General features: G+C 36.7%; 4 protein-coding genes across 4 annotated transcripts; 2 read left to right on the top strand and 2 right to left on the bottom strand.

Moving 5' to 3' along the window:
- Nucleotides 1-284: 284 nt before the first annotated feature.
- On the bottom strand, nt 285-2,587 carry VTI1B (Vesicle transport v-SNARE family protein). The gene is made up of 5 exons (XM_086231670.1): nt 2,313-2,587; nt 1,991-2,049; nt 1,721-1,909; nt 859-1,029; nt 285-635 (listed from the first exon to the last, which is right to left on the bottom strand). The coding sequence occupies exons 1-5, from the start codon at nt 2,407-2,409 to the stop codon at nt 483-485; spliced, it is 669 nt and encodes a 222-aa protein (XP_086087796.1). The 5' UTR covers nt 2,410-2,587; the 3' UTR covers nt 285-482.
- A 585-nt stretch (nt 2,588-3,172) lies between these two features.
- ATS9 (non-ATPase subunit 9) lies at nt 3,173-6,239 on the bottom strand. Its single transcript, XM_086232184.1, has 2 exons — nt 6,096-6,239; nt 3,173-4,726 (listed from the first exon to the last, which is right to left on the bottom strand). Exon 2 carries the CDS (start codon nt 4,697-4,699, stop codon nt 3,425-3,427), a length of 1,275 nt encoding a protein of 424 aa, XP_086088310.1. The 5' UTR covers nt 4,700-4,726; nt 6,096-6,239; the 3' UTR covers nt 3,173-3,424.
- Nucleotides 6,240-7,872: 1,633 nt separating this feature from the next.
- LOC147295179 (Early-responsive to dehydration stress protein (ERD4)) lies at nt 7,873-14,086 on the top strand. The gene is made up of 9 exons (XM_086233820.1): nt 7,873-8,432; nt 8,667-8,730; nt 9,031-9,240; nt 9,481-9,672; nt 10,331-10,629; nt 11,050-11,326; nt 12,188-12,463; nt 13,425-13,658; nt 13,775-14,086. The coding sequence occupies exons 1-9, from the start codon at nt 7,996-7,998 to the stop codon at nt 13,940-13,942; spliced, it is 2,157 nt and encodes a 718-aa protein (XP_086089946.1). The 5' UTR covers nt 7,873-7,995; the 3' UTR covers nt 13,943-14,086.
- Nucleotides 14,087-18,644: 4,558 nt separating this feature from the next.
- On the top strand, nt 18,645-22,381 carry AGO7 (Argonaute family protein). The gene is made up of 3 exons (XM_086233049.1): nt 18,645-19,054; nt 19,391-20,630; nt 20,782-22,381. Exons 1-3 carry the CDS (start codon nt 18,715-18,717, stop codon nt 22,238-22,240), a joined length of 3,039 nt encoding a protein of 1,012 aa, XP_086089175.1. The 5' UTR covers nt 18,645-18,714; the 3' UTR covers nt 22,241-22,381.

Here is a 22,381-nt window from a genome sequence, read left to right on the forward strand (position 1 = left end):
TAACTCCGACCTCAATTTTATTTGTTTTTTTTTTTTTTAATTTGATTAATTGTCCGCATCAGTAACAAACTGAAGAACAAAACAACAAACAATTGATTATTGATCAATATACTTGGGCCAAATCTTGGAAATTATGAAGCAAAAAATAAAAAATGCTAGTTGTACTAATTAATTTTGGTGCATTTAGAAGCACCTAATCACGATTATCATCATCGCAAACTCACTTCACAAAATGGGTCGAAAGCCTCACGGCTCTAAATAAATTGAATCTCAAAGACTGCAAATTGGCACAATACAATAATGGTTTTTCTTCATTTTGAAAAGAGATGTCTGCACAAAATATACAGAAACAAGACAATTATATAGTCTTATAGATGGGAATGTGACAAGAATATGATCCACAACTCTCTGGGCAACAAGCATAGATACAATAGAGATATATAACCTGTACCACAGATGGTATGTCAGGTATCCAGTATCCATTAATGTGAAAACTTAAAGTATAGAATAAAGAGGATTGCAACAATGAGAGCTACAATAACTGAGCCAACGATCCATTTATGTTTGGTCATCCTCCTTGACATAGCAGTTAAAAGTCTTTTACTCTTGTCAATGGCTTCATCTACCCCATGAAGCTGCAAAAGGAAAAACACAGATTCATAAGAAATTCACCAATGCAGCCCACCTTGTTCGTAATCCACAAGAAAGTTCATGAATGATTCTGGCATCCAAATATGTGAATGGCATCTAAGAGAGACTCATTAAATCCAACATAAGCGGAACCAAACGAAGTCAAGTCTTAAGTGACAATGAACCTTTGGCACACACAGAACAAACATGATCAAATAGTAAACATACTTTCTGATGGGAATGTAGGAGAGTTTCCCGCTGTTGATGTAAATCTTGGAGAATGGAGACACCGAGTTCTTCGGTCTCCAGTATGGTTCTTCTACTCTGCATGATTCTTTCGCTTGACTGATCCAATCTCTCAACTGACATCGTCATTCTCTCTCTTTGATCAGAAGAAACCTGTTTCGTAGTCCATAAATCACCAAGAAAACTTATACTATTCTACCAAAGAATAAGAAAGCAAAGAATAAACGTTACGTCTAGCCTGTAAATAGTCCATCGATGACAAATGAAAATGTCCTAGCAGTTGCCATCTTCATATAACAAAAATTCTCTCTGCAGGTCTTTTATGGCCTTTTTTTCACCATTTGATCTTAAACTTGACATGATTTAATTATTTAGAGTAAATCATCAATCGAGACATATTCCTTGGTATTAACTCTCATGATTATGAGTTTCCGTTCCTTGGTTAGAATTTAGGTTTCAACTCCCAAGTTTTGGGCTACCCGAGAGTTAAAACCTAAAATATAACCTTGAACAATAATTCTATACCCTAAAATATGAAACCATATACCCTAACATGTTGAACCCTGTAAAAAATGACAAAATGTCATAGAAATACCCATGTCCATTCTTTACTGCTGAGAGAATTTGTGCTTGAAATAAACAAATATGTAATTAAAATTATGGAATGAAGAGCACGCCAGATGATTAGGCATTCAGATTTGCATTAGAGCATGTCAAAACTAAATGCATAAAAACCCTTCAATCAAATTCCATGTTTTGGCACAAATTTTCTCAATTAAGGAAATTTACGATGACAGACCAAAAATAACAAAAAGGAGATTTTCAATGATCCAGACACACATACCGCATGCACATCAGCCATTCCAGACTCCAACAGCTCTTCACGAGCGACATCATTAGCATTAGGTGATGTAATTCTTTTAATTTCCCTCTTCAACTTATTGAGATCAGATTTATATTCCCTTAACTTAGCAAGAAGCACCGCCTTTACGCTCGGCTGCAAGCTTCTGGCTTCAAGGTCCATTTTCCGAATCTGAACAAAAAAATGAATCATATCCCTCATTAATAAACAAGGAAAGCATAAGAGACCGCAAGTCAAATATATTAGTATTACCAAAGCATCAGCATCATCCAATCCAGCTTTAATCTCAGAAAACCTCTGCTGCTTCTGCTCTGCAAGTTACAGTGACCCACAAGAACCCATTTCATAAAAAGATCAAAACTAATACAGATACATGAAATTCCCCCACAAAGAATCCCTTCAGCCATAATCATCCATGTAAATCACTGTTACTAATTAATTAGATGCCATAAATGAAGAAACTGAGGAGCTAAATTAGAAGAATATGACAAAAAAATTAATCAGACATGGTAGCAGAAAATGAAACAAAAAAATAAGGGCGAAAAAGAAGGAGGAGGAATTGAATTAATTTTACCTTGGTCGGGAAGAAGGGCGGCAGAGTTGCATTTTCGCGAGAGATTTGCGGAGAGCTCACAGTACTGACGCTCGTAGCCTTCGAAGACCTCACTCATCTCTCTCTCTCTCTCTCTCTCTGTAGCCCACTTGAGAGGAGGGAGGGCAACGATCGGAGTCCGAGGGTGAATCGGTTGTCGTTCCTCGATCGTCGATTTGGGTCTTTTGTAGCTCACTGTTGACAAAAACCAGATTCGAGAGCCTCCGTAATTTCTCGCTCAATACGAATCGTATAGTCGTCTACTTTTCTCTTCATTGACAGTTAAAAGTTACCATCTATTTTTTGCCGTCTAACAAAATTCCGCGTATACCCCTATGGAATTTATGATACAACGCTGCCTTTCGATCTCTCTCTCTCTCTTCCTTTTTTCGTTTTCTTGCTTGATAAGATTTTCTATTTTAGGTTAAATTAAACTCCCCTTAAAACTTGATTTCAAATCCCATGTTCTAACTACTTCGTTTCATATTTTCATTTAATTTTTTTTAATATAAAACCTAAACTAAAAACAATTAACCCTAAACTTAGAACAACATCATGACATCGGCATTAAAAACGATGCAAACCCTAATGCCCATGTTTTTTCATATGTAAGTTGTTTAAGGAGCGCCACCTAAACTCAAGCTGACAGTAGATTTACAATCGAGCTGCCCGCTACCTCAAGAATCAAGAGTCCAATGTCACCGACTCACAATCCAAGTCTAAAACAAGGCAAAGATTATAGTGCTACAAAGGAAAGGGATCAGCTGAAGAATTAAAGGAAAATTAACCAAAAGAAAAAAGGGGGGGGGGGGGGGGGGGGGGGGATGGGATTAAGGAGAGTATAATCAATAAACCATGGTCAAATTTCCTAAACAAAGTATCGCGAAAATCCAAACAGAGTACGCTTAATACAAGTTCCAATGTGTAAAATGAAAAGTTCTTCAAATGGTAGAACCTACCAAACCATACAACTTAGGCTAAAACCATAAAAAGAAAGGATTACTGCTGGCCTGCTATGCACACCAGTCGCGATCACAGAATTGAGATAAAATAGAACCAAACTAAATTAAATGGCAGGTAGAATTCTGCCTCCCTCACGCCATTATCTTCGCAGACCTCACGTAGAGGCTATCCACAACCTTGCCAATATTAGATATGGTTTCCAAAGTTGCAGGGTATATTGCATCTGTCTTGGGATCGTCAAAAATGATGAGGCATCCAGCACCCTGATCTAAAGTCCCTGCAAACTTCTTATCCAGAATCATCTGAGACAATTTTGTTTCGACATGATCAACAGGCAGTTCAATCAATTCCGCGATATGGGCAATCTCCACCCTTGAGAAAGGCTCAATCAACCTGCAGAGATTCTGTTCTAACAGAGTGTCATACAGTGAAGAGAGATGCCTGTGGACAATAGGGTCTTCTTCTAGCTGGGGCTTAAAATCCTGAAGAGCAGTCTCAAAAAGCTTTAAAGACCGCTTCAAGTGAGCATCAGCCACGGCTTTCATGGCATCCAGTTCAGGCCCTACATACTTTAGGCCTGCTTTGGATGATATAATACCCGCCACATCATCAGCCTGGCTCACCATAATTTTGCATAGCAGCATGTACTTGAGGCTAGATACAGCCCGAGAATCTTCAAGAGCATTGAATGCCTCAAAAGCTTCAAAAAAATAACTGTAAGCAGTTTTGTAGTCCTTTTCTTCTGCATGAAGGATCCCACTCTGCAAATCTATGTTTCCCTGTTGGCCTGGAGGCACATATATAGAATTGGCTGCCGTTCTTGCAGCAGTGAGCGAAGCCTTGGCTTTAGGGAGATTTCTCAAAGAAAAATGAAGCCTACTCTCTAACAAATCTATGTCCACAAGGAGAAGCTTGTCATCTAGCCTTCTCACTTCCTTGATCAAGCCAGATAGGAGAGTTAGTGCTTCTGAGTACTCCTTGGTTTCCATCAAAAGAGATGCAAGCCTGGCCTCCACTCGCTGCCGAAGGAAAGTTCGCTTCTCAGCACGGGTCCACTGCACCATTTCTTTGCAAAGGGAAATCTGAAGATCAGATGTGTCTGGTATTTCAGATACAGCATCAATAATACCTCGAACAATTTTTGCAGTTTTCGCCTTTGGAATCAAGTTAAAGAAAGGCCTCAACTGGTTCAGAAGGTTACGAAGATCCTCTGCCCGATTTTCTTCTTTAAGAAGTTTTGAAAGCATTGTGATAGCCTCTTCCTTTATCCGTATACCTTCAGAAGAAGATGATGGGTCTTCAAGAACGCGATAAAGAATAGAGATGGCTTCAGATGGAGCTTCAGCCTTGGCTTCTTCAGCCTGAGCAATCGAATCAGCAGTTGCTGGGAGATATGATGACGACATTGTCAATGCTCTGAACTTATCCAAGTCCTGCAGAAAGAGAACAGCACAAACTATTAAAATCAAGGATCTCCAAGCAGTTGCAAGCCTCTTAAAGACTCTGATGTGCACTGTGGTTTTTCTTTTGACATAACACTGAAAAGGAAGATGTTATTAAAACCTGAAAGTGATTCTCAATTCTCTAATATATACAATAACGTACAAATTCTCATATGTAGCAAATGACAAAAAATTTCACACCCCCCCCCGGGCTGGGCCATCACCAACATTATTAGCCATCACCAAAGAAGCAACTAATTTGTTACTTCAAAAAATCATTTAACCAGCTTCAGCCCCAAATCTCTGCACCAAGAATTCATCTAGTTGACCTCACTTTGGAGAACCTATGAAATTCTGTTCATACATGTGAGATCTACACAGTTAGCTTATAACTAATTTGTTTCTTCTTTATCTGTTCATTTTCTTTGTCACTATGTCACACCAGTTTTAATGAAAAAATTGAGCAAACAGCAAACAGTATAAATATATTGGAAAATTCTAGCTCAATCACAAGCATAAATAAACAAGGAATTTAAGTTATATCTTTGTCATTATCACCAGCAGAATGTGGCCTAATGTACACTATCCTAATAGCAATCTGCCAGTTTATCAACCACCAAAGTAGTAGACAAAATCATCAATTTTAGAGTTCAATCTAGTTTAAACTACCTCCTGCCCTCATTTGACTAGACCGGCACAATTACAAGCACTCAGAACGCCCAGAAAAGAGTTTTATTCCTTCCCTTTTCATCTCCTCAAACCAAGATTGACTTCTTGGCATAATCCATGGAAAATCATGGTGCTATAACAAAGCAAGTCTTTTAATGCTTCCAAATTTTGCATACATGTCTATCAAACTGGCGGCCACATGCAAGATTAGAAAGAGTTGATTGTTCCACATACTCACCAATAAATTACTCATCATCCGGATATAGCTAACAAGAATAATTCAAACGGCATGGCTAAAAGAATGCCCAAATAAAATAAAAAAATCGGATATTCATACATAATCAAACAAAATCCAAACACCCATGAATAAACATAGAGATAAACAGAGAGCAACCTATCAACATTTAAGCAGAAATCAGATAAGAATAGAGTGAACACATACTACCCACGGGACAGATGCAGAATATAGAAATTCGAAGGCAAATGATAAAATCTCAGAAACCAATACTTATTCAAATGGAAAGGAAAATCCAGAATTCAAACAGAAAGCAAGACTTAAACAGAAAATATTCAAATTTGGAAGAAGAAAAATAAAAACCCTAAATTAGAGCAAGCCCTAGTTTGAAGACAAACTTTAAACCTACAATTATAGAGATTAAAGATGGCAAGAAAGAGTGGGAGGGAGGGATACCTGGTCGAAATTGGCGTTGGTTCAATTTGGAAGAAGGAGTGAACAAGATTCGAGGAGGAGGAGGAGGGTCGGTGGTGAAACACAGAGAAAGGCAGGCAGATTTGTGAAGTCCCAACTCTTAAGTAAAGGCTCAGCTTAGCTGGGAACCCCTTTTTTTTTTTTTTTTTTTTTTTTTTTTTTAAGGTGTGCTGTTTATTTTGATTGGTGTTGTAAATTACTTGATGGACCGTTGCTGTACTGAACAAAAGCCCTCCCCACCAAAATAATTGCTCTTTTTTTTTTTTTTAAAGATTGATGGACTCTCCCCTAGTTATGTGGCCCATCTAATGTGAAGATGTTTGTAATGTGACCTGGGCCAGTTTGGTCCCTGGCTAGCAGTCCTTTCGTTTTCTCTGGGTCTCTGGCCCGCTTAGTACAAAAATGATGTTTTTATTTTCAGTAATGTTACACTTACCACATTTTTATACCACAATTTCATACCATCTTACATGGCATTCATACATTGGACACTAAAAATTAAAAAATAAAACCTAAAAAAGAAAAAGGAAATACCCTTTCAGTAAAGTAATGACACATCAGATGAGATACAAATGTGGAAAAAAAAATGTGGGACAACTAGTATTATTGTTTTATTTTTTTTCCTGAACAAAACAACCGACAAACTAATATGTAGAACCTTCAACTTCAGGAATAAATTGAATAATACAACATAAATAGGGCCGGCCTTGAGATATTAGGGATTTTAGGAAGAATTATAAAAATAAGTCGTCAATCCTTCACATACATTATTTGGAATTAGCATAATATATAAATATATAAAAAGTTTATAAAATTTGGAGACTTTTAATATTTTGAACTTAAAACAGTTATTTATTTAGAAAATTTGAATTAAATATCAAATATCAATAGTTTTTCAGCAAAACAGCAAGACACTAATTTTTTTTAGTTTCGGTACTAACTTAAAACAAGACATTTTGGATTAGATCACAAATTAGTTTGTTATACAGTTGTGACTCTCAAACAGTCACAATTATGACTGTTTCAAATTCATAAAAATTCAAAATTTATAATAATTTAATGCTTTTGATTTAAGTTGGGGCATGAAGTCTTATAACTCATAAACAAAACATTAAAGTTTAAATCTTGCAAATAATGAAAAAATAACAAATCAATAAAAAAGTTATGAATCACAGCTCGGTATAACTATATTTTTTAAAATTTGTACCTAAACTGAAATTTAAAATCTAAAGTGAAATAACATAAACATTTTGGTAATTAAATTAAAAAAGAATTATAATTTGATACCTAAAATGAAAGGACTTATTAGAAAATAGATCATTATGCTCATACCCAAAAAGGAAATTAGATCATGTGCTATACCACGTGACCATTGAGCCAAAGCTTCAAAGGTTCGGAGGAAGGCGGGAATTTGACCGGCAGTTGGTCGTTGACCACAACGACCGTTCCTTTAGTCCGTACTAAAATCCCCGAATCGCCCCCTATTTCCCAAAATAGAAACGCTATCCTTTACACCCAAACGGCCAAACGAAGGAAAAATGACTAGGGCCGAAGTGATCACCCAAAAAAAAGAAAGGAAAAATGCAGTAACGCCCAAACATCTCAGGGTAAAGTACAAAAAACAATGATTACAGACTTTACAGTCGTCCTCACGGAACGGGAAGCTTCCCTTTCTTCCGTAGGGGCATTTTCGGTATTACAAAAATGGGAAGCAGCAGCTGACTAGAAGCTAACAACTAACAGTTAGTTCAGTGAGTATAAGGTGCAAAACAGAATCAAGTCCCAGATATTTGAATGTGAACAGTGGGATCGGTCCAATTACAGTGGAAAAGCTCCAAACTGAAATTATAGGGTTTATTGAAATCGATCAGCATTCGGAGCAATGCTGGTTTCAGCTCTGGTGACGTCACTGGCAATCAACTCCGGCCTGTGCGTTTTGTTCTTCACGCTCTACTCAATCTTGAGGAGGCAGCCGAGCAATAATGAGGTCTACGTGCCGCGATTGCTGGCCGAAGGAGAGTCGGAGCAGACGAGTCGTTTCAACCTGGAAAGGCTGATTCCTTCGCCCGATTGGCTCCGAAGGGCCTGGAACCTCTCCGAGGACGAATTGCTTTCATCCTCGGGCTTGGACGCCGTCGTTTTCATGCGGCTTATAAATTTCAGTCTCAGAGTGTTTTTGTTTGCCGGAGTTATCGGGGTCTTCGTTTTGCTTCCGGTGAACTGCTCCGGGGATCAGCTTGAGTATGTTGACTTCGCCGATCTGTCGAATAACTCTCTCGACGTTTTTACAATTTCAAATGTAAACAGCGGCTCAGCCTTGTGAGTTTTACTCCGATTACAGTCAACTTATTTTAGACTGCTAATACAGTTTAAGTGTTAATTTAAGCATGTTTCAGTGACTTTGATGCCATTAATCTTAATATAATCTACGTTTTTTTGTCTTATTTGCAGTGGACCTGCTAACATTGTCATTAGACTAAAACAGTACCTAAATAATATAATGTTGTAGTAATTATTGAACTCTAACTTAACCAATGTTAACCTTTTTCGCAGGTTATGGATTCACTTTACTGCTGTGTACCTTGTCACCATATTCGTCTGTTGTCTACTTTATTATGTAAGTAAAATCTGGTGCAGTTATAGCTTGATATGTTAAAACTTTTCTAAAACAGAACTTTAGTGCCTAGAAAGCCTTATACTTTTTAGATGTGATTTTTTATTAATGTGTTTAAGACCATGATGATATATATTAGATATATGTTTTGTTGCTAGATTTAATGCTACTTTTTCCATGGAAGCAAACTATGCTCTGGTCATTCAGAGTGCGATGGCATTGATAATAATCTTCCTTCCCAGTTCATGACCTGTAGAAGATCAGAAAGTTAAAATAGATACTTAACAATACTTCATTCTGCAGGAATATAAATATATTTCTCAAAAGAGGACAGCTTATTTTCTTTCATCCGAGCCTCAACCACATCAGTTCACCATCTTAGTTCGCAGCATTCCTGTTCCTGTTGGGAGCAGTGTCAGCGAAAGTGTTGAAAGCTTCTTTAGGGAGTATCACCCTTCAACATATCTGTCACATATTGTTGTGCGTCGAACAAACAAGCTTCAAAATCTCGTTGTAAGCATTTCCTGATGTCTCAGTTTTGGTGTTGTTAAGTTTTCTGTTTCTCTCTCCTTAATATGTTTTTTTTTTTCTTTTTTGAAAGATCCATACAATTAAGTCACCAAGAAAGATAGTGTTTGGATCGTATATTACAATGCAGAATAATAAATGCTCGTTCTAATTTAGTTCATACTTCAACACGTTTTCTATGTTATACTTCGTTTATAACAATTATCTGTTTTTCTTCTTCTCTAGAATGATGCCAAAAAGCTATATAGTAGGCTCATTCACTTGCAATCAGATCCTAATGAGCAAAGGTATAAACGTTCCAGTTGTTTTGGGTTGTTTGGACGCAAGGTTAATCTTGTGGATCATTATGAAAAGAAACTTGAGGACGTAGAGGAGAATCTGAGATTGGAGCAATCAGAGGTTTCATTAGCAGCAGAAGTAAGTGCTGGACTCTCTCTCTCTCTCTCTCTCTCTCTCTTTCAGCAAATTGTTATTAAGCTTACTAACTAAAATTTATGCACATTTTAGAAATCTGTTTTCTATTCCTGTGGTTGACCTACTTACCCTTAAGAAATTATGCGTAAGTGCCTATGTGTGTATTTTGAGCTTTGACTCTTGAGAGATTGCTGATATCTTGTGAATTATGATAAGTTATGGCTAGTTAGTTACCTGCTTGTATGAGGACAATCAGACTCACTTTATCTCTACTAAAATGTTTGTTCATATTTAAAAACCAGAGCATTATTTTCATTTTCTGCCATTTTCACTTTCATCATGGTCATTAAGTGTAAATAAGTGGCAATAGTGGAAAAGTACATATAAATATTATGATGCTATTGATATTTTCTCCTGAAAATATATTTTCAATGAGGAAAATCTCTTTGGGAGAGGAGGGTATGTAATATTATCAACTCATGCCAAAATTACTGTTCTTTTCTCTTTTCTCTTTTCTTTTTTCTTTTGATGAAAATGCAAAAGGTGGTTATACTGTTTTCATAGAGACCAAATCTTTTGCTCTGTATTTAAGCTGTTTGTTGTATTTTATTGGGGTTTTGGGGAATGTCATTAATTTGCATTTTGTTTTTCAAACGTTTAGGAAGTTCGAGCTGCTTTTGTATCCTTCAAGTCTCGATATGGTGCCGCAATTGCTTTCCACTTGCAACAATCAACTAATCCTACAAATTGGGTGACAGAGCAAGCTCCTGAACCTCATGATGTTTACTGGCCCTTCTTTTCCTCCTCATTCATTCGAAGATGGATATCTAAGCTGGTGGTTATAATTGCATGCATTATTCTTACGATCTTATTCCTTATTCCTGTTGTAGTTGTTCAAGGTCTTACTAACCTAAACCAGTTGGAAGTTTGGTTTCCCTTTCTGACAAGCGTTCTAACCATGTGAGTAAATATCCTAAACATTTCTCTCTCTCTCTCTCTCTCTCTCTCTCTCTCTCTCTCTCTCTCTCTCTCTCTCTCTCCTACATTTCCTTTTATCTTCCTCTAAATTACAGTTTTTCATGAGCACAAAGCACGCATTAAGATCTTAAGGCAACCACTTGCTACTGACGGCACATACGCTTTTCACATTTGTAAATGTATCACATGATGGAATGGTTAAGTAGAAAGTCCTCTTTTCCCTGATGAATATCCTGATGTAAATGCAAAATGGAATCTATTAAATTTGTGAATATTTCTGCTACATTTTCCAAACAGATTTTGTCTTTTATTGAATAAAAGAACCAGATTGAAATCCCCAATTCAGATTATGAATTCATCTTTTGATGATACAAAGTTCTAACTTTGCGTGTTTTCTTGCAGATCATTTGTTAGTGAAGTCATTACAGGCTACCTCCCCAGTCTCATTCTTCTGTTATTTCTGAAAATGGTGCCCCCTGTTATGAAATTCTTTTCTTCCATTCAAGGACATATTTCTCATAGTGATATAGAAAAGAGTGCATGTTCAAAAGTACTTTGGTTCACCATATGGAACATTTTCTTTGCTACTGTATTTTCCGGATCAGCTTTGTATAAGGTTTCTGTCTTTCTTGACCCTAAGAACATTCCCGCAAGGCTAGGTGCTGCTGTTCCAGCACAGGTGAGAAAATATTCCTCTATGATATAATTGTATACAAGTTTTCCATTTTATTAATAAAATTGGAGGATCACAAATTTGGTGCCACACATACAAGTGAATTGCAAATTTATGTGAAAAATTCTCAATGTACCAAACATGTTGTCTTTGGTCAATGCATGACTACAGACGATAATATTACTTCCCTCAACTCTGACTGATTTCATAAGGTAATTTGGTACATCTTTTATTGCCCAGTTGCCCTTCATTTTGTTATCTGTCTATACCCATAACTAATAAATTTTTATCCGAAAAATTGGATTCTATGGTGCTTCTTTGGGTTTTGAGTAGAGGGCATCATGATAAGCTCCAAATGACACTCAATTTTCCGTCTAAGAAGCAAGTTTTAAATGTTTTCTTGACTTACTTGGTTGTAGAGCCATATCCACATGGTACGATAGAAAGACCTACGTTCAAAAATCAAAATCCATGCACTTTGACATCTAAGTATCATATATTACCAAGGAAAATAAAAGAAACAACTTGTCATTCTGGATGTTTGATTGGTTTCTTCAGTTTGGCATTGACAGTTTTCAGTATGTCTGAACTTTTGGTAAAATTTTAGTCATTTATCTACCTACTGTTGCATGTAATAGACCTGCTTTGCATTTCAGAGACACAGCTACAATCAATTTGGTCAGATATATTTAGTATCAGGGACAATTGAAATGTGTTTTAGCAAGACAAATCTGAAATCTGAATTAAGTTGCCCTTCTGTTTAGGCATGCCATAAAAATGATGAGTGTAGACTTTATACCTTGTTATAAATATCATCAGGTTCACTATTTTTATTGTTATTTAACATCATTTGCCTTGGTGATGCAGGCGTCCTTTTTCATTGCTTATGTTGTCACATCAGGATGGACAAGTACTTCATCAGAACTCTTTCGCATTTTTCCTCTACTTTGCAGTCTAATAAGAAGACCTTGTACTGATTCTAAAGATGATGAACTTGAAGTTCCAGCAATTCCTTACCATAGTCACATCCCAAGAATTCTCTTTTTTGGACTTCTTGGTATCACATACTTCTTCCTAGCTCCACTGATTCTGCCCTTCCTCTTGGTCTACCTCTGTCTTGGATACATCATCTATCGTAATCAGGTCAGCAGGCTTCAGTTGTTAATATTATGGTCTTGCAAAATTATCGTTTGAGGGTATTTATTAGTTCACTCAGATCAGAATTTGTGGGAAAGATTTTTAAAGCTTGCTTGTAGATGTTCTCCTTCCAATGCTTAACAGATACCATTACAAAGCCCTTAGATTGGACAAGTATATAGACAATCAAACGTTGGACTGCATTTTTACTTGGACCTGCATAGTAAATCCAAAATTAAGTGATTATTATGAAAATATTCTGTCAAACTTTCTCTTTGGGGCAACGGTTCTGGCTCATAAATTAATATCACTCTAAATGATGAAACCCTGTATTAAGAGGAGTACCATTGATTCATGGCACATTCATTGTAGATGCCGATAACGTAGGGATGATTCTTAAGAAAGTTGATGAGTGGCTGATTTAGTTGACTACTGAGTACTGTACCCCATCCTCTGTTAGTTGGTTTGCTGTATGATATTTCCTACGCGGGTTTGACTTTTGAGTATAACCACACGAAAAAGTGCATTGACTGTTTTGCATGGGTATTGTCTGCCACATGGCTGAACCCTGATCATGCCCATCCCCATTAAATAATTGGAGGCAAATAGAATGCAGCACAAGCACACAGGATAAGTTCTGTCAGAGGCAGGGAGACAGGGAGTCTTCATTCACTAGCTCAAAGCTGACTATTACTATTAAGAAACCATGCTAACTGTGACAGCAATACTCAGCCTGCTAACTGTTTAGCCATGTGATCTTTGTGAGTAGCAAGCCTGGTCCTAATAAAATTGTCCTGTTTTTGTGATTCAGTTACAAATCCAAGCAAAATAGAGAGCCACCAATTTTTGTTTTCATGAAATTATTGAAGCAGCCCTCGATTATTAGAGAGTATTCTTAAATAGTTAGAGATTTTGGATTTGATTTGAATGTAGCTTGTATTGATGCTCAGCAAAACTTATTGTGCAGTTCATAAATGTATATGCGCCTCGGTATGAAACTGCAGGGAAGTTTTGGCCAATCGCGCACAATGCGATGATATTCTCTCTGGTACTTATGCACGCTATTGCAGTTGGAATCTTTACTTTGAAGAAGCTCTCACTAGCATCAACCTTAATCTTTCCTCTTCCTGTATTCACACTTCTCTTTAATGAGTACTGCCGGAAACGCTTCCTGCCCAATTTTATTGCTTACCCTGCTGAGGTATGTTTAAAAGCCACATTATTGTTACACTTTTGACAGTAAGATTCCCAATTACATTATATCTTTTGCCCTGATGTTGACCTGCTGTTCTTTTCTTTGTTTCTTCTCTGTTTCAGAGTTTGTTGAAAAAGGACAGGCAAGATGAGAATGATCCTACAATGGCTGTATTTTTTGACAAGTTGATCACTTTATATCAGGACCCAGCTTTGATGCCTATTCAGTATTCTGGGAACGGTGACAGACTTAACAGTCCCCTTATATCTTCTTCTCAAGTAGGAGTTTGAGGTATGATTGTGATTGTCTTTATCACATATAGTGGTTTTTAGTATAAGTGTTCTATGTTATGTTATATACTCTCAGATTCATGTGATAGCTTATTCTTTTCAATGTGCAATAAAAGTGTCCTGAAAAGCTCATTCTTCATCCTATTGATGTGTTTGTTCTCCTTGTGTATGCATACATATCCATTATCCATCTGCGAATGGTTGTACAGCTATTTATAGTTGTGTTCATAGAGCTACCAAGATTCTGTATATTGAAAAGATTAATGGGAAATCTGTTCCTTAGTAGTCATAATTAGAAAGCCTCACTTTAAATAGAATGTAAGTCAATTGATTTTATTGAGATGCAGCACTTTCATTTCCTTTTCATCTTTCTGGTTTTTTGTTTTTTTTTTTTCTTACCCTAAAATGTAATGTGAGAGTGCTGAGACCAGAAGTAGTAAAGTAACTAATAAATGATTGACAGCTCCTTAAACTAATCTATCAAGATCTGAAGTGCTGCAATATCCATGCATGGTCCTTGTGTTTAAACCATTCACAAGGTAAGTCATCATTGCTGTCTTTCATTGGTCTAAAGCTTGTTTGGGATTGCAGTGGAGGATCCAAAAGCTACTGTGGATGATAATTCTCAATCACTTACAACAGTTTTAGTGTTTGGTAAAAAAATAAAAAACTGCTTTTTTCCACAATTCTCAAGTCCCCACAACAAAAACAGAAAGCAGGTTTCTAGGTGCTTTTGAAAGCTACAGTGACTCACAGCAACAATGAATATTTTATTTTACTCATAATACCTTCATTGATTTCTATGATTTTTATTTGTTTATTTTAAATTAAAAAATATGTCCATTGTTAGTTATATTTTATATTGTGATAATTAATTATGATATTTTATTTATAGGACTAAAATTATAATATACCTAAAAAAATAATAGGCATAGTTATTTAATAATGTTGTTTTAAAAAAAATTAATGCTAATAAAAATTTGTAGTCAAAAATTTCAAAAACAAGTAAAAAAAACATATTATTTTTACCAAACAAATAAGTGAAATGCACTTTCAGCATCATGTCTATTTTAGTAATTATACACAGTCACAACATTTTTATATTAACATTTATCAAACACTTTGATATTGTTTTTTGCACTCACAATACTTTTGAAAACATAGTTTATCAAACACTCAACTGCTTTACTTTACAGCTGACTTTACTTCACAGCTATTTTACTTCACAGCTATTTTTTTCTCACAACAATACGAAAGTAGCCCTAAATCATCATCAATGTCCCCCATTTTTAGTTTCCAAGATCGATATGATATATCATAATACCAAAAGAAAAGAAAAAAAAGATAGTCAAGATAATAGGTCATATGGTCTAGAACAACTCTAGTCTCTAGATAATCATTTCTGGGATCTTCTCTATCTTCCTGCCCACATTCATAAGTAGCATGAGCTAAAATTTAGGAAAAAAGAAAGTTGCTCTATTAATTTAAGATAAGTAGAATGTCAAAAGTTTTTCCTTTTCATGTGTTGTTAACTTGATCTCGACAAAAGTAATTGCAATTGCTAGTTTTACAGTTAAAAGTAATTGCTATTGCTAGAGGGTCAAAAGGTGCTCTATTAACTTGATCTCGACAAAAGTAATTGCTATTGCTAGTTTTACAGTTTATGTATACAAGTGCTACATTGGAAACATTAAAGACAAAATTGAACATTTTATTTAAAGAACATTACTACATTAGTTTGTTCATTAACTCTAAACTATACAACTGAAGTGACCTATTCCAAATTTCCAATAACATATTCTTCCCATACTAGACTCCTTAATTGACACCACTCAATTGGTCTTCATGCCGCCCACTGAATTGGTATTCGTAATTATGTTTGACTGCAATATATTACAAATTCTGTTAGAATAAAATAATCATAACCCACGTCTTAACGATGCAGGTAATTCATCAGTGTTTTCGAATTAATTAGCCACGTTTCACGTCATTAACATAATCTACATGTGTGATTTAATTTAAATTTCAACTATCCATGAAGAGATATGTCGAGAATATAAAGTTTAATATGTCAATCTTACATTTCTTAGACAAAAAAAAAAAATCTTGCATTTCATTATATAAAATCTCGAGAAAATGTTTATTTTAACATGGTGGAATTCTTGGTTTCTCATTTACTGTTCAAAATTATAAATGAATTTTTTTTTTTTTTTTATCATTCCCGATGCTTTTTTTTAATCAAAATCATATTTTATGAATGTCAAAGACAGACAGACATTAAAGCAGTGGTTGGAGATGAAAGTGAAATCTTGAATTCCCGATTCATCTTGAGAAATTATAATATTCATCTATGTTGGAGTGCTGAAAGCTGAAGAGAAAAACAATGTCATGAAAATTAGTATTATATTTGTTACCATTATTATTCTCTGTTTCTTAACAGAGAGTTTAATAAGATCCAAATTTCAAATCACTAGATTAAAGAATCTTGTATGACTCTAGGATTTCGCAATAATGAGGACATAGAGAGAGAGAGAGACGGTAACTCAGAGGCAATTAGTAGTTTCTGCTAATCATGTTTTTATGGGCATAATAAGAGGCACATTCAAAGCAATAAAAGCTTCAATCAGATTGATTCTGATGACTAATATATTTTCTTGTTGCTTGAATTGTGTTCCACTGTTGCAGCGGGGGAGAGTTTGATCTTTTGTCTGCATTCTGTTTTCTTTGTTTCTTGGTTGTATCCCATTTGGATTTGCATTTCTCTTTTCTTGTTTCGTTTTTTTCCTTTTGTTTTCCATGATATCATCATGGGCATTAGGAATAATGCCCCACCATAGAGAGACCTTGAGATATGGCAGCTCATAATATGCCATAAACCTTTGCAATAAAGAGAATTTGCAGAAACATACACATGTATGCAAACAACTTTCCCAACTCAGTTTTTAACATTTTTTTTTTTTTGGGTTATTTAGAATATGAACTATTTATGGCCAAAAACATATTTTTCAGGGATTTTAGCACCCAATTCAGTGAGGAATAAACTGCCTGGTTTAAAATTGTTGGGTAACTTTCTTTTTCTCATGGCAGGTACACTCAATTACACAGTACACTCGATGATGAATGAGGCACATAGCAAATGCAATTGAGCCACATCTTAACACAATGGAAATCCAAACTTTAATGGTCTGACCAATAACAATCCTTAAGATTTTGTCAACATTCAAGTTATATACAAAAACCAAAACATTCATGTTATATACAAACAAAAGCAATGGACATTACATGGCCAAAAAAAAAAAAGAACAGTGGATATGATGGAGATGATGTGGTCCAAAATCCTGGAAATAAGTTTAATACTTATAGGCTCCACACTAATCATATTGTCCCATCACCACATTCCAACAATGTTTATCCTTAAAATTCAAAGAGACCCACCCTCCCAAGTGCATGAATGGCCCCCTTCTCATCCCACTGCCACTAATCATGTTCACAAAAGATGAGGCAAAAGGGGTGCTAGAAGCAGTTGCAAAAGTGAACCGCCAAGGAAAAGCAGATATTTTTTTATTTTTTTATTTTTTATATGCAAGTTAATTGTGGTGATACAGATTCAACCCTCTTTAGTTTTGGTTTGGATGCAAACTTCTATTCTCTTCCATGTGTAGGAGGGTGATCAAATACCAAGAAGGGGATACAGATCATATATTTCAACACTCAGCTACTGTATCTGCCATTGGGGATTGGGTCTAAAAAGTGGTCTAAGTCTATCTCATGGGGAAGGCAGGGGGAGAAGGGAAGATTCTAAATTTCTAATACAGTAATATTTAAACCTACATAGGCTACCTCATGTCATAGGGTAGATTTATCTAAGAACTCCTTTTAGTCTTGTAGATAGGGCCTTTATCATGTGAGGATTGAAAAATAAGAAAAACCAATCTAGGTAAAACCCCAACCCATTAGAGAGAAAAGATAAAAGAGAATTGTTCTAGATCTTTCTTTTTTCATCTAAAATGTCATTAGGCTTTGTGGACAACCTTCATGAAGGATTTTCTCTGGGTTAAATGATCATTATAATCTGTTGCTGGCGGTTTAAAATTTTTTAATTGACTTGTCCTACAAATTTATGTATTTTTTATTCATTTGTTTGCTCTCTATTACTTTTTCAACCTAAATATTCTGCAAAATGGTTCCAAAAGATCCAAGATGTCCGTAATCTAAGACAATGATGCCTTAAAGGAAAGTCATAGATGATATTTTATTATGAATTGTAGAATAGAATGAAGATGAGAGCCAAATCACTATCGGCAACAATTAAATTTTATTAAAAGACCAAGCCTTTCCCTACTCATTTGACTTGCAAGCATTTTCAAGGAAAAAGTCTATAGTAGTCTGTAGTCACTAGTCAATGGACCATAAATAAAGGGTGTTTGAATAGTGGATACCCTAAAATATATACTCCTCTACTCTACACTCAGAGATTGCATTAATATGTCCAAATAGGCTGATGAGGCTTCTTACCTTTCTTAAGGCATCGGTCCACTTTTCCCTTCCAAATATACATATATAAATGCCAGAATCAAACCTCCCCCAGAGCTCGACATAAAGAATTCGGAACTAAAACCCAACCTCTCTCTCTCTCTCTGCAATAACTACAGCTTCTGCTCAGACACCTCCCCACTGATATCAGAAACAGAAGCCATCTCTCTTTCTCTTTCTCTCTCTCATGCTCATAACCTCTCTTCCTTTCTCATTCTTGTTGTCTACTCAATCAAGTCATGGAAGAGACAGAGGAGCCCAATGGTAACAAGAAATGCCACACTAAAACCACAAGTTTTAGGGGCAGAACCAACCCTCAGAAGCATCACCATCAACATCAGCTAGTACAGTACTCAAACCAGTTTGGGTTCTGCAACCAGAACCAGTATCAGAGATACTACCCGGCTCTTCTTCCTCTCCCTCCTCCAATACCTCTGCAACTAGCTTTAACTCCACCTCTGCCCCAAAACCACAGCTTCAGATCAAAAACCCATATTCAGAAACCTTCATGCAGGCTCAATAACCCTCCTTTTGCCGCCTCCTCGGAAACCCAAGTGCCCAGAGTCACAATTTCACCAAGTAAATATCAAAGCTCTCTGCTTTTTTTTTTTCCCCCTTTATTTGCATGTTTGTTTTTTGGAAGTGCCACTATGTATCTAATTAATTTTTTATGAGGAGGATATGTTTCTTTGTTCATTGAGCTTATCAGGATACAATCAGCAACATAGTAGGCTTAAAAAATAGATGAAAGCTTTCTTTTTGTTTTTCAAGGTGTTCTCTTTCCCTTCCAGTTTCACACATTTGGTTCTTAGCCACTAAATAGTGACTTTCTGATTTGAAACTGTGTATATAGTCATCTGAAATGAGATGTTTAACCAATATTTATGACTCACCCTGTTCTTTGTTAATAATCAGTACCTTTCGAGGGGTTTCAAAAGCAAACAAGCTTGCCCTTAAATAAAGAAGATGGAAGAAAGTTCACAAGTGCAAGAACAGGGAAATCAATAGTGACTGCAAGGAGACCAGACTCGGGTGGTGTGGAAGGGACTGTTATCTCTCTCTTAGCTAACCATTTTCTTGTTCAATTTGACTCATCACAACGAATTTTCCATTACAATGTTGAAATCTTGCCTAATCCCTCAAAGGAAGTTGCAAGAATGATCAAACAAAAACTGGTGGAGGATAACTCAGCTGTGCTCTCCGGTGCTATTCCGGCTTATGATGGCCGAAAGAATCTTTACAGCCCGGTTGAATTCCAACATGATAAGCTTGAATTCTATATAAGCCTCCCCATTCCCACAAGCAAGCCAACCTTGCCATATGGGGAATTTGGTGAGTTTCAAGAGAAGCATCAACAGCTTAAACTGTTTCGTATAAATGTCAAACTGGTGTCGAAGTTTGATGGGAAGGAATTGAGTAGTTACTTGAGCAAGGAAGGAGATGACTGGATACCTCTTCCTCAGGATTATCTCCATGCCTTGGATGTGGTTTTGAGGGAGAGCCCATTGGAGAAGTGTATACCTGTGGGAAGATCACTTTATTCAAGTTCAATGGGAGGAACTAAAGAAATTGGAGGAGGAGCTGTGGGATTGGGAGGGTTCTTTCAGAGCCTTAGACCAACCCAACAAGGACTAGCTCTCAATGTAGATTTCTCTGTGACTGCTTTCCATGAAAGCGTTGGAGTGATACCATACTTGCAGAAGCGTCTCGGGTTTCTTCGAGACCTTTCTCAAAGGAAAACAAGGTGTTTAAGTGGTGAAGAAAGGAAAGAAGTGGATAAGGCATTAAAGAACATCAGGGTCTTTGTTTGCCACAGGGAAACTGTTCAGAGATACCGGGTTTATGGCTTAACCGAGGAAGCTACTGAGAATCTTTGGTTTGCAGACAGGGATGGGAAGAATTTAAGGCTGCTGACTTACTTCAAGGATCACTATAATTATGATATACAATTCAGGAATTTGCCATGTTTGCAGATGAGTAGGAGTAAACCATGTTATCTTCCTATGGAGCTATGCATGATCTGTGAAGGCCAGAAGTTTCTTGGGAAGTTATCAGATGATCAGACTGCAAGGATACTTAAGATGGGCTGCCAACGACCAAAAGAACGAAAGGCCATTATAGATGGAGTCATGAGAGGACCTGTTGGGCCAACAAGGTAATTTCTGAACTTCTAAAAGTTTGATGAAAATCTGTCATGAATTATCTTTAAGTTTGAGTAATACTATCTTCTTTTCTATTCTTAAGATTACCTCAGTTTGCTCTCTAATTATTTTGGATGTTCAATGTTTCTTCTCTTTTGTTTACAGTGGCCTTCAGGAAAAAGAATTCAAACTTCATGTTTCTAGAGAAATGACACGATTAAAGGGCAGAGTTCTTCAACCTCCAAAGCTAAAGCTTGGTGATGGTGGCCATGTAAGAGACCTAATTCCCTCCCGTCAAGATCGCCAGTGGAATCTTCTGGACAGCCATGTTTTTGAAGGAACTCGAATCGAGAGGTGGGCATTGATTAGTTTTGGTGGCACCCCTGATCAGAAGCACAGCATTCCAAAATTCATACACCAGTTATCTCAAAGATGTGAGCAACTGGGCATCTTTCTTAACAAAAATACCATTGTTAGCCCCCAATTTGAGTCATCCCAAGTGCTTAACAATGTCTCCCTTTTGGAATCTAAGCTTAAAAGAATCCAAAGAGCTGCATCAAACAATCTCCAACTGCTTATATGTGTGATGGAAAGAAAACACAAAGGCTATGGTGATCTGAAGCGAATTGCAGATACAAGCGTTGGGGTTTTAAGCCAATGCTGCTTGTACCCAAACCTTAGCAAGTTGAGTTCACAGTTTTTGGCAAATCTGGCTCTCAAGATCAATGCAAAAGTTGGGGGATGCACAGTTTCTTTGTACAATTCCTTACCATCTCAAATCCCCCGGCTGCTTCAGACTGATGAACCAGTGATCTTTATGGGTGCTGATGTGACCCATCCTCACCCCCTCGATGATTTCAGCCCCTCTGTTGCTGCTGTTGTTGGTAGCATGAATTGGCCAGCAGCAAACAAGTATGTTTCAAGAATGAGGTCACAGACACATCGACAAGAAATCATCCAGGATCTTGGTGCAATGGTAGAAGAATTGTTGGATGAGTTTTACCAGGAAGTAGGCAAACTCCCCAAGAGAATAGTTTTCTTCAGAGATGGGGTAAGCGAAACACAATTTTATAAAGTGCTTCAAGATGAGTTGCAAGCCATTAAAGGTGCCTTTTCCAAATTTTCGGGTTATAAACCTCCCATAACCTTTGCTGTGGTTCAGAAGAGGCATCACACAAGGTTGTTTCCTTTCAAAATTGATCCATCTTCGAAACAGAACCAAGTTCTCGATGAAAATATTCCCCCGGGAACTGTCGTGGATACAGTGATCACTCACCCGAAAGAATTCGATTTCTATCTTTGTAGTCATTGGGGTGTAAAGGGAACAAGCCGACCAACCCATTACCACATTCTGTGGGATGAGAACCAGTTCACTTCAGATGAACTACAGAAACTGGTTAACATTCTCTGCTACACATATGTAAGGTGCACCAAGCCAGTTTCTCTGGTGCCCCCAGCTTATTATGCTCACCTGGCTGCATATAGAGGTAGGCTTTACCTTGAGCGATCAGAGTCCACAGCTTACACAAGAAGTGGTTCCACAATTTCCCGAGCTTCCCCTCCAAAGGCAGTGGCTCTACCAAAACTTAGTGAGAATGTTAGGAAACTAATGTTTTACTGCTGAATTCATTTTCCTCCAACCTCCGTACATGGCAGGTCAGAATTCACTAGTTTATGACCACATACTGGAATAGCACATAGATGTAGTCCAATGTAACACATTACACAAGCTGAATTGCCTATGCTAGTTCCCACTTATGATTGA

Source organism: Dryas octopetala, chromosome 2, assembly GCF_963921425.1.
Source record: "Dryas octopetala chromosome 2, drDryOcto1.1, whole genome shotgun sequence".
Taxonomy (NCBI): Eukaryota; Viridiplantae; Streptophyta; class Magnoliopsida; order Rosales; family Rosaceae; genus Dryas; species Dryas octopetala.

Coding starts and splice junctions, on each gene's coding strand:
- VTI1B (XM_086231670.1), bottom strand. CDS start 2,409: ATGAGTGAGGTCTTCGAAGGCTACGAGCGTCAGTACTGTGAGCTCTCC. Junction 1,910..1,990: donor TGGATGATGCTGATGCTTTG/GTAATACTAATA, acceptor TTTTTTGTTCAG/ATTCGGAAAATGGACCTTGA. Junction 636..858: donor TCCTACATTCCCATCAGAAA/GTATGTTTACTA, acceptor TTCCTTTTGCAG/CTTCATGGGGTAGATGAAGC.
- ATS9 (XM_086232184.1), bottom strand. CDS start 4,699: ATGTCGTCATCATATCTCCCAGCAACTGCTGATTCGATTGCTCAGGCT.
- LOC147295179 (XM_086233820.1), top strand. CDS start 7,996: ATGCTGGTTTCAGCTCTGGTGACGTCACTGGCAATCAACTCCGGCCTG. Junction 9,673..10,330: donor AGGTTTCATTAGCAGCAGAA/GTAAGTGCTGGA, acceptor TCAAACGTTTAG/GAAGTTCGAGCTGCTTTTGT. Junction 11,327..12,187: donor GTGCTGCTGTTCCAGCACAG/GTGAGAAAATAT, acceptor TTGGTGATGCAG/GCGTCCTTTTTCATTGCTTA.
- AGO7 (XM_086233049.1), top strand. CDS start 18,715: ATGGAAGAGACAGAGGAGCCCAATGGTAACAAGAAATGCCACACTAAA. Junction 19,055..19,390: donor CAGAGTCACAATTTCACCAA/GTAAATATCAAA, acceptor GTTAATAATCAG/TACCTTTCGAGGGGTTTCAA. Junction 20,631..20,781: donor GGACCTGTTGGGCCAACAAG/GTAATTTCTGAA, acceptor TTTTGTTTACAG/TGGCCTTCAGGAAAAAGAAT.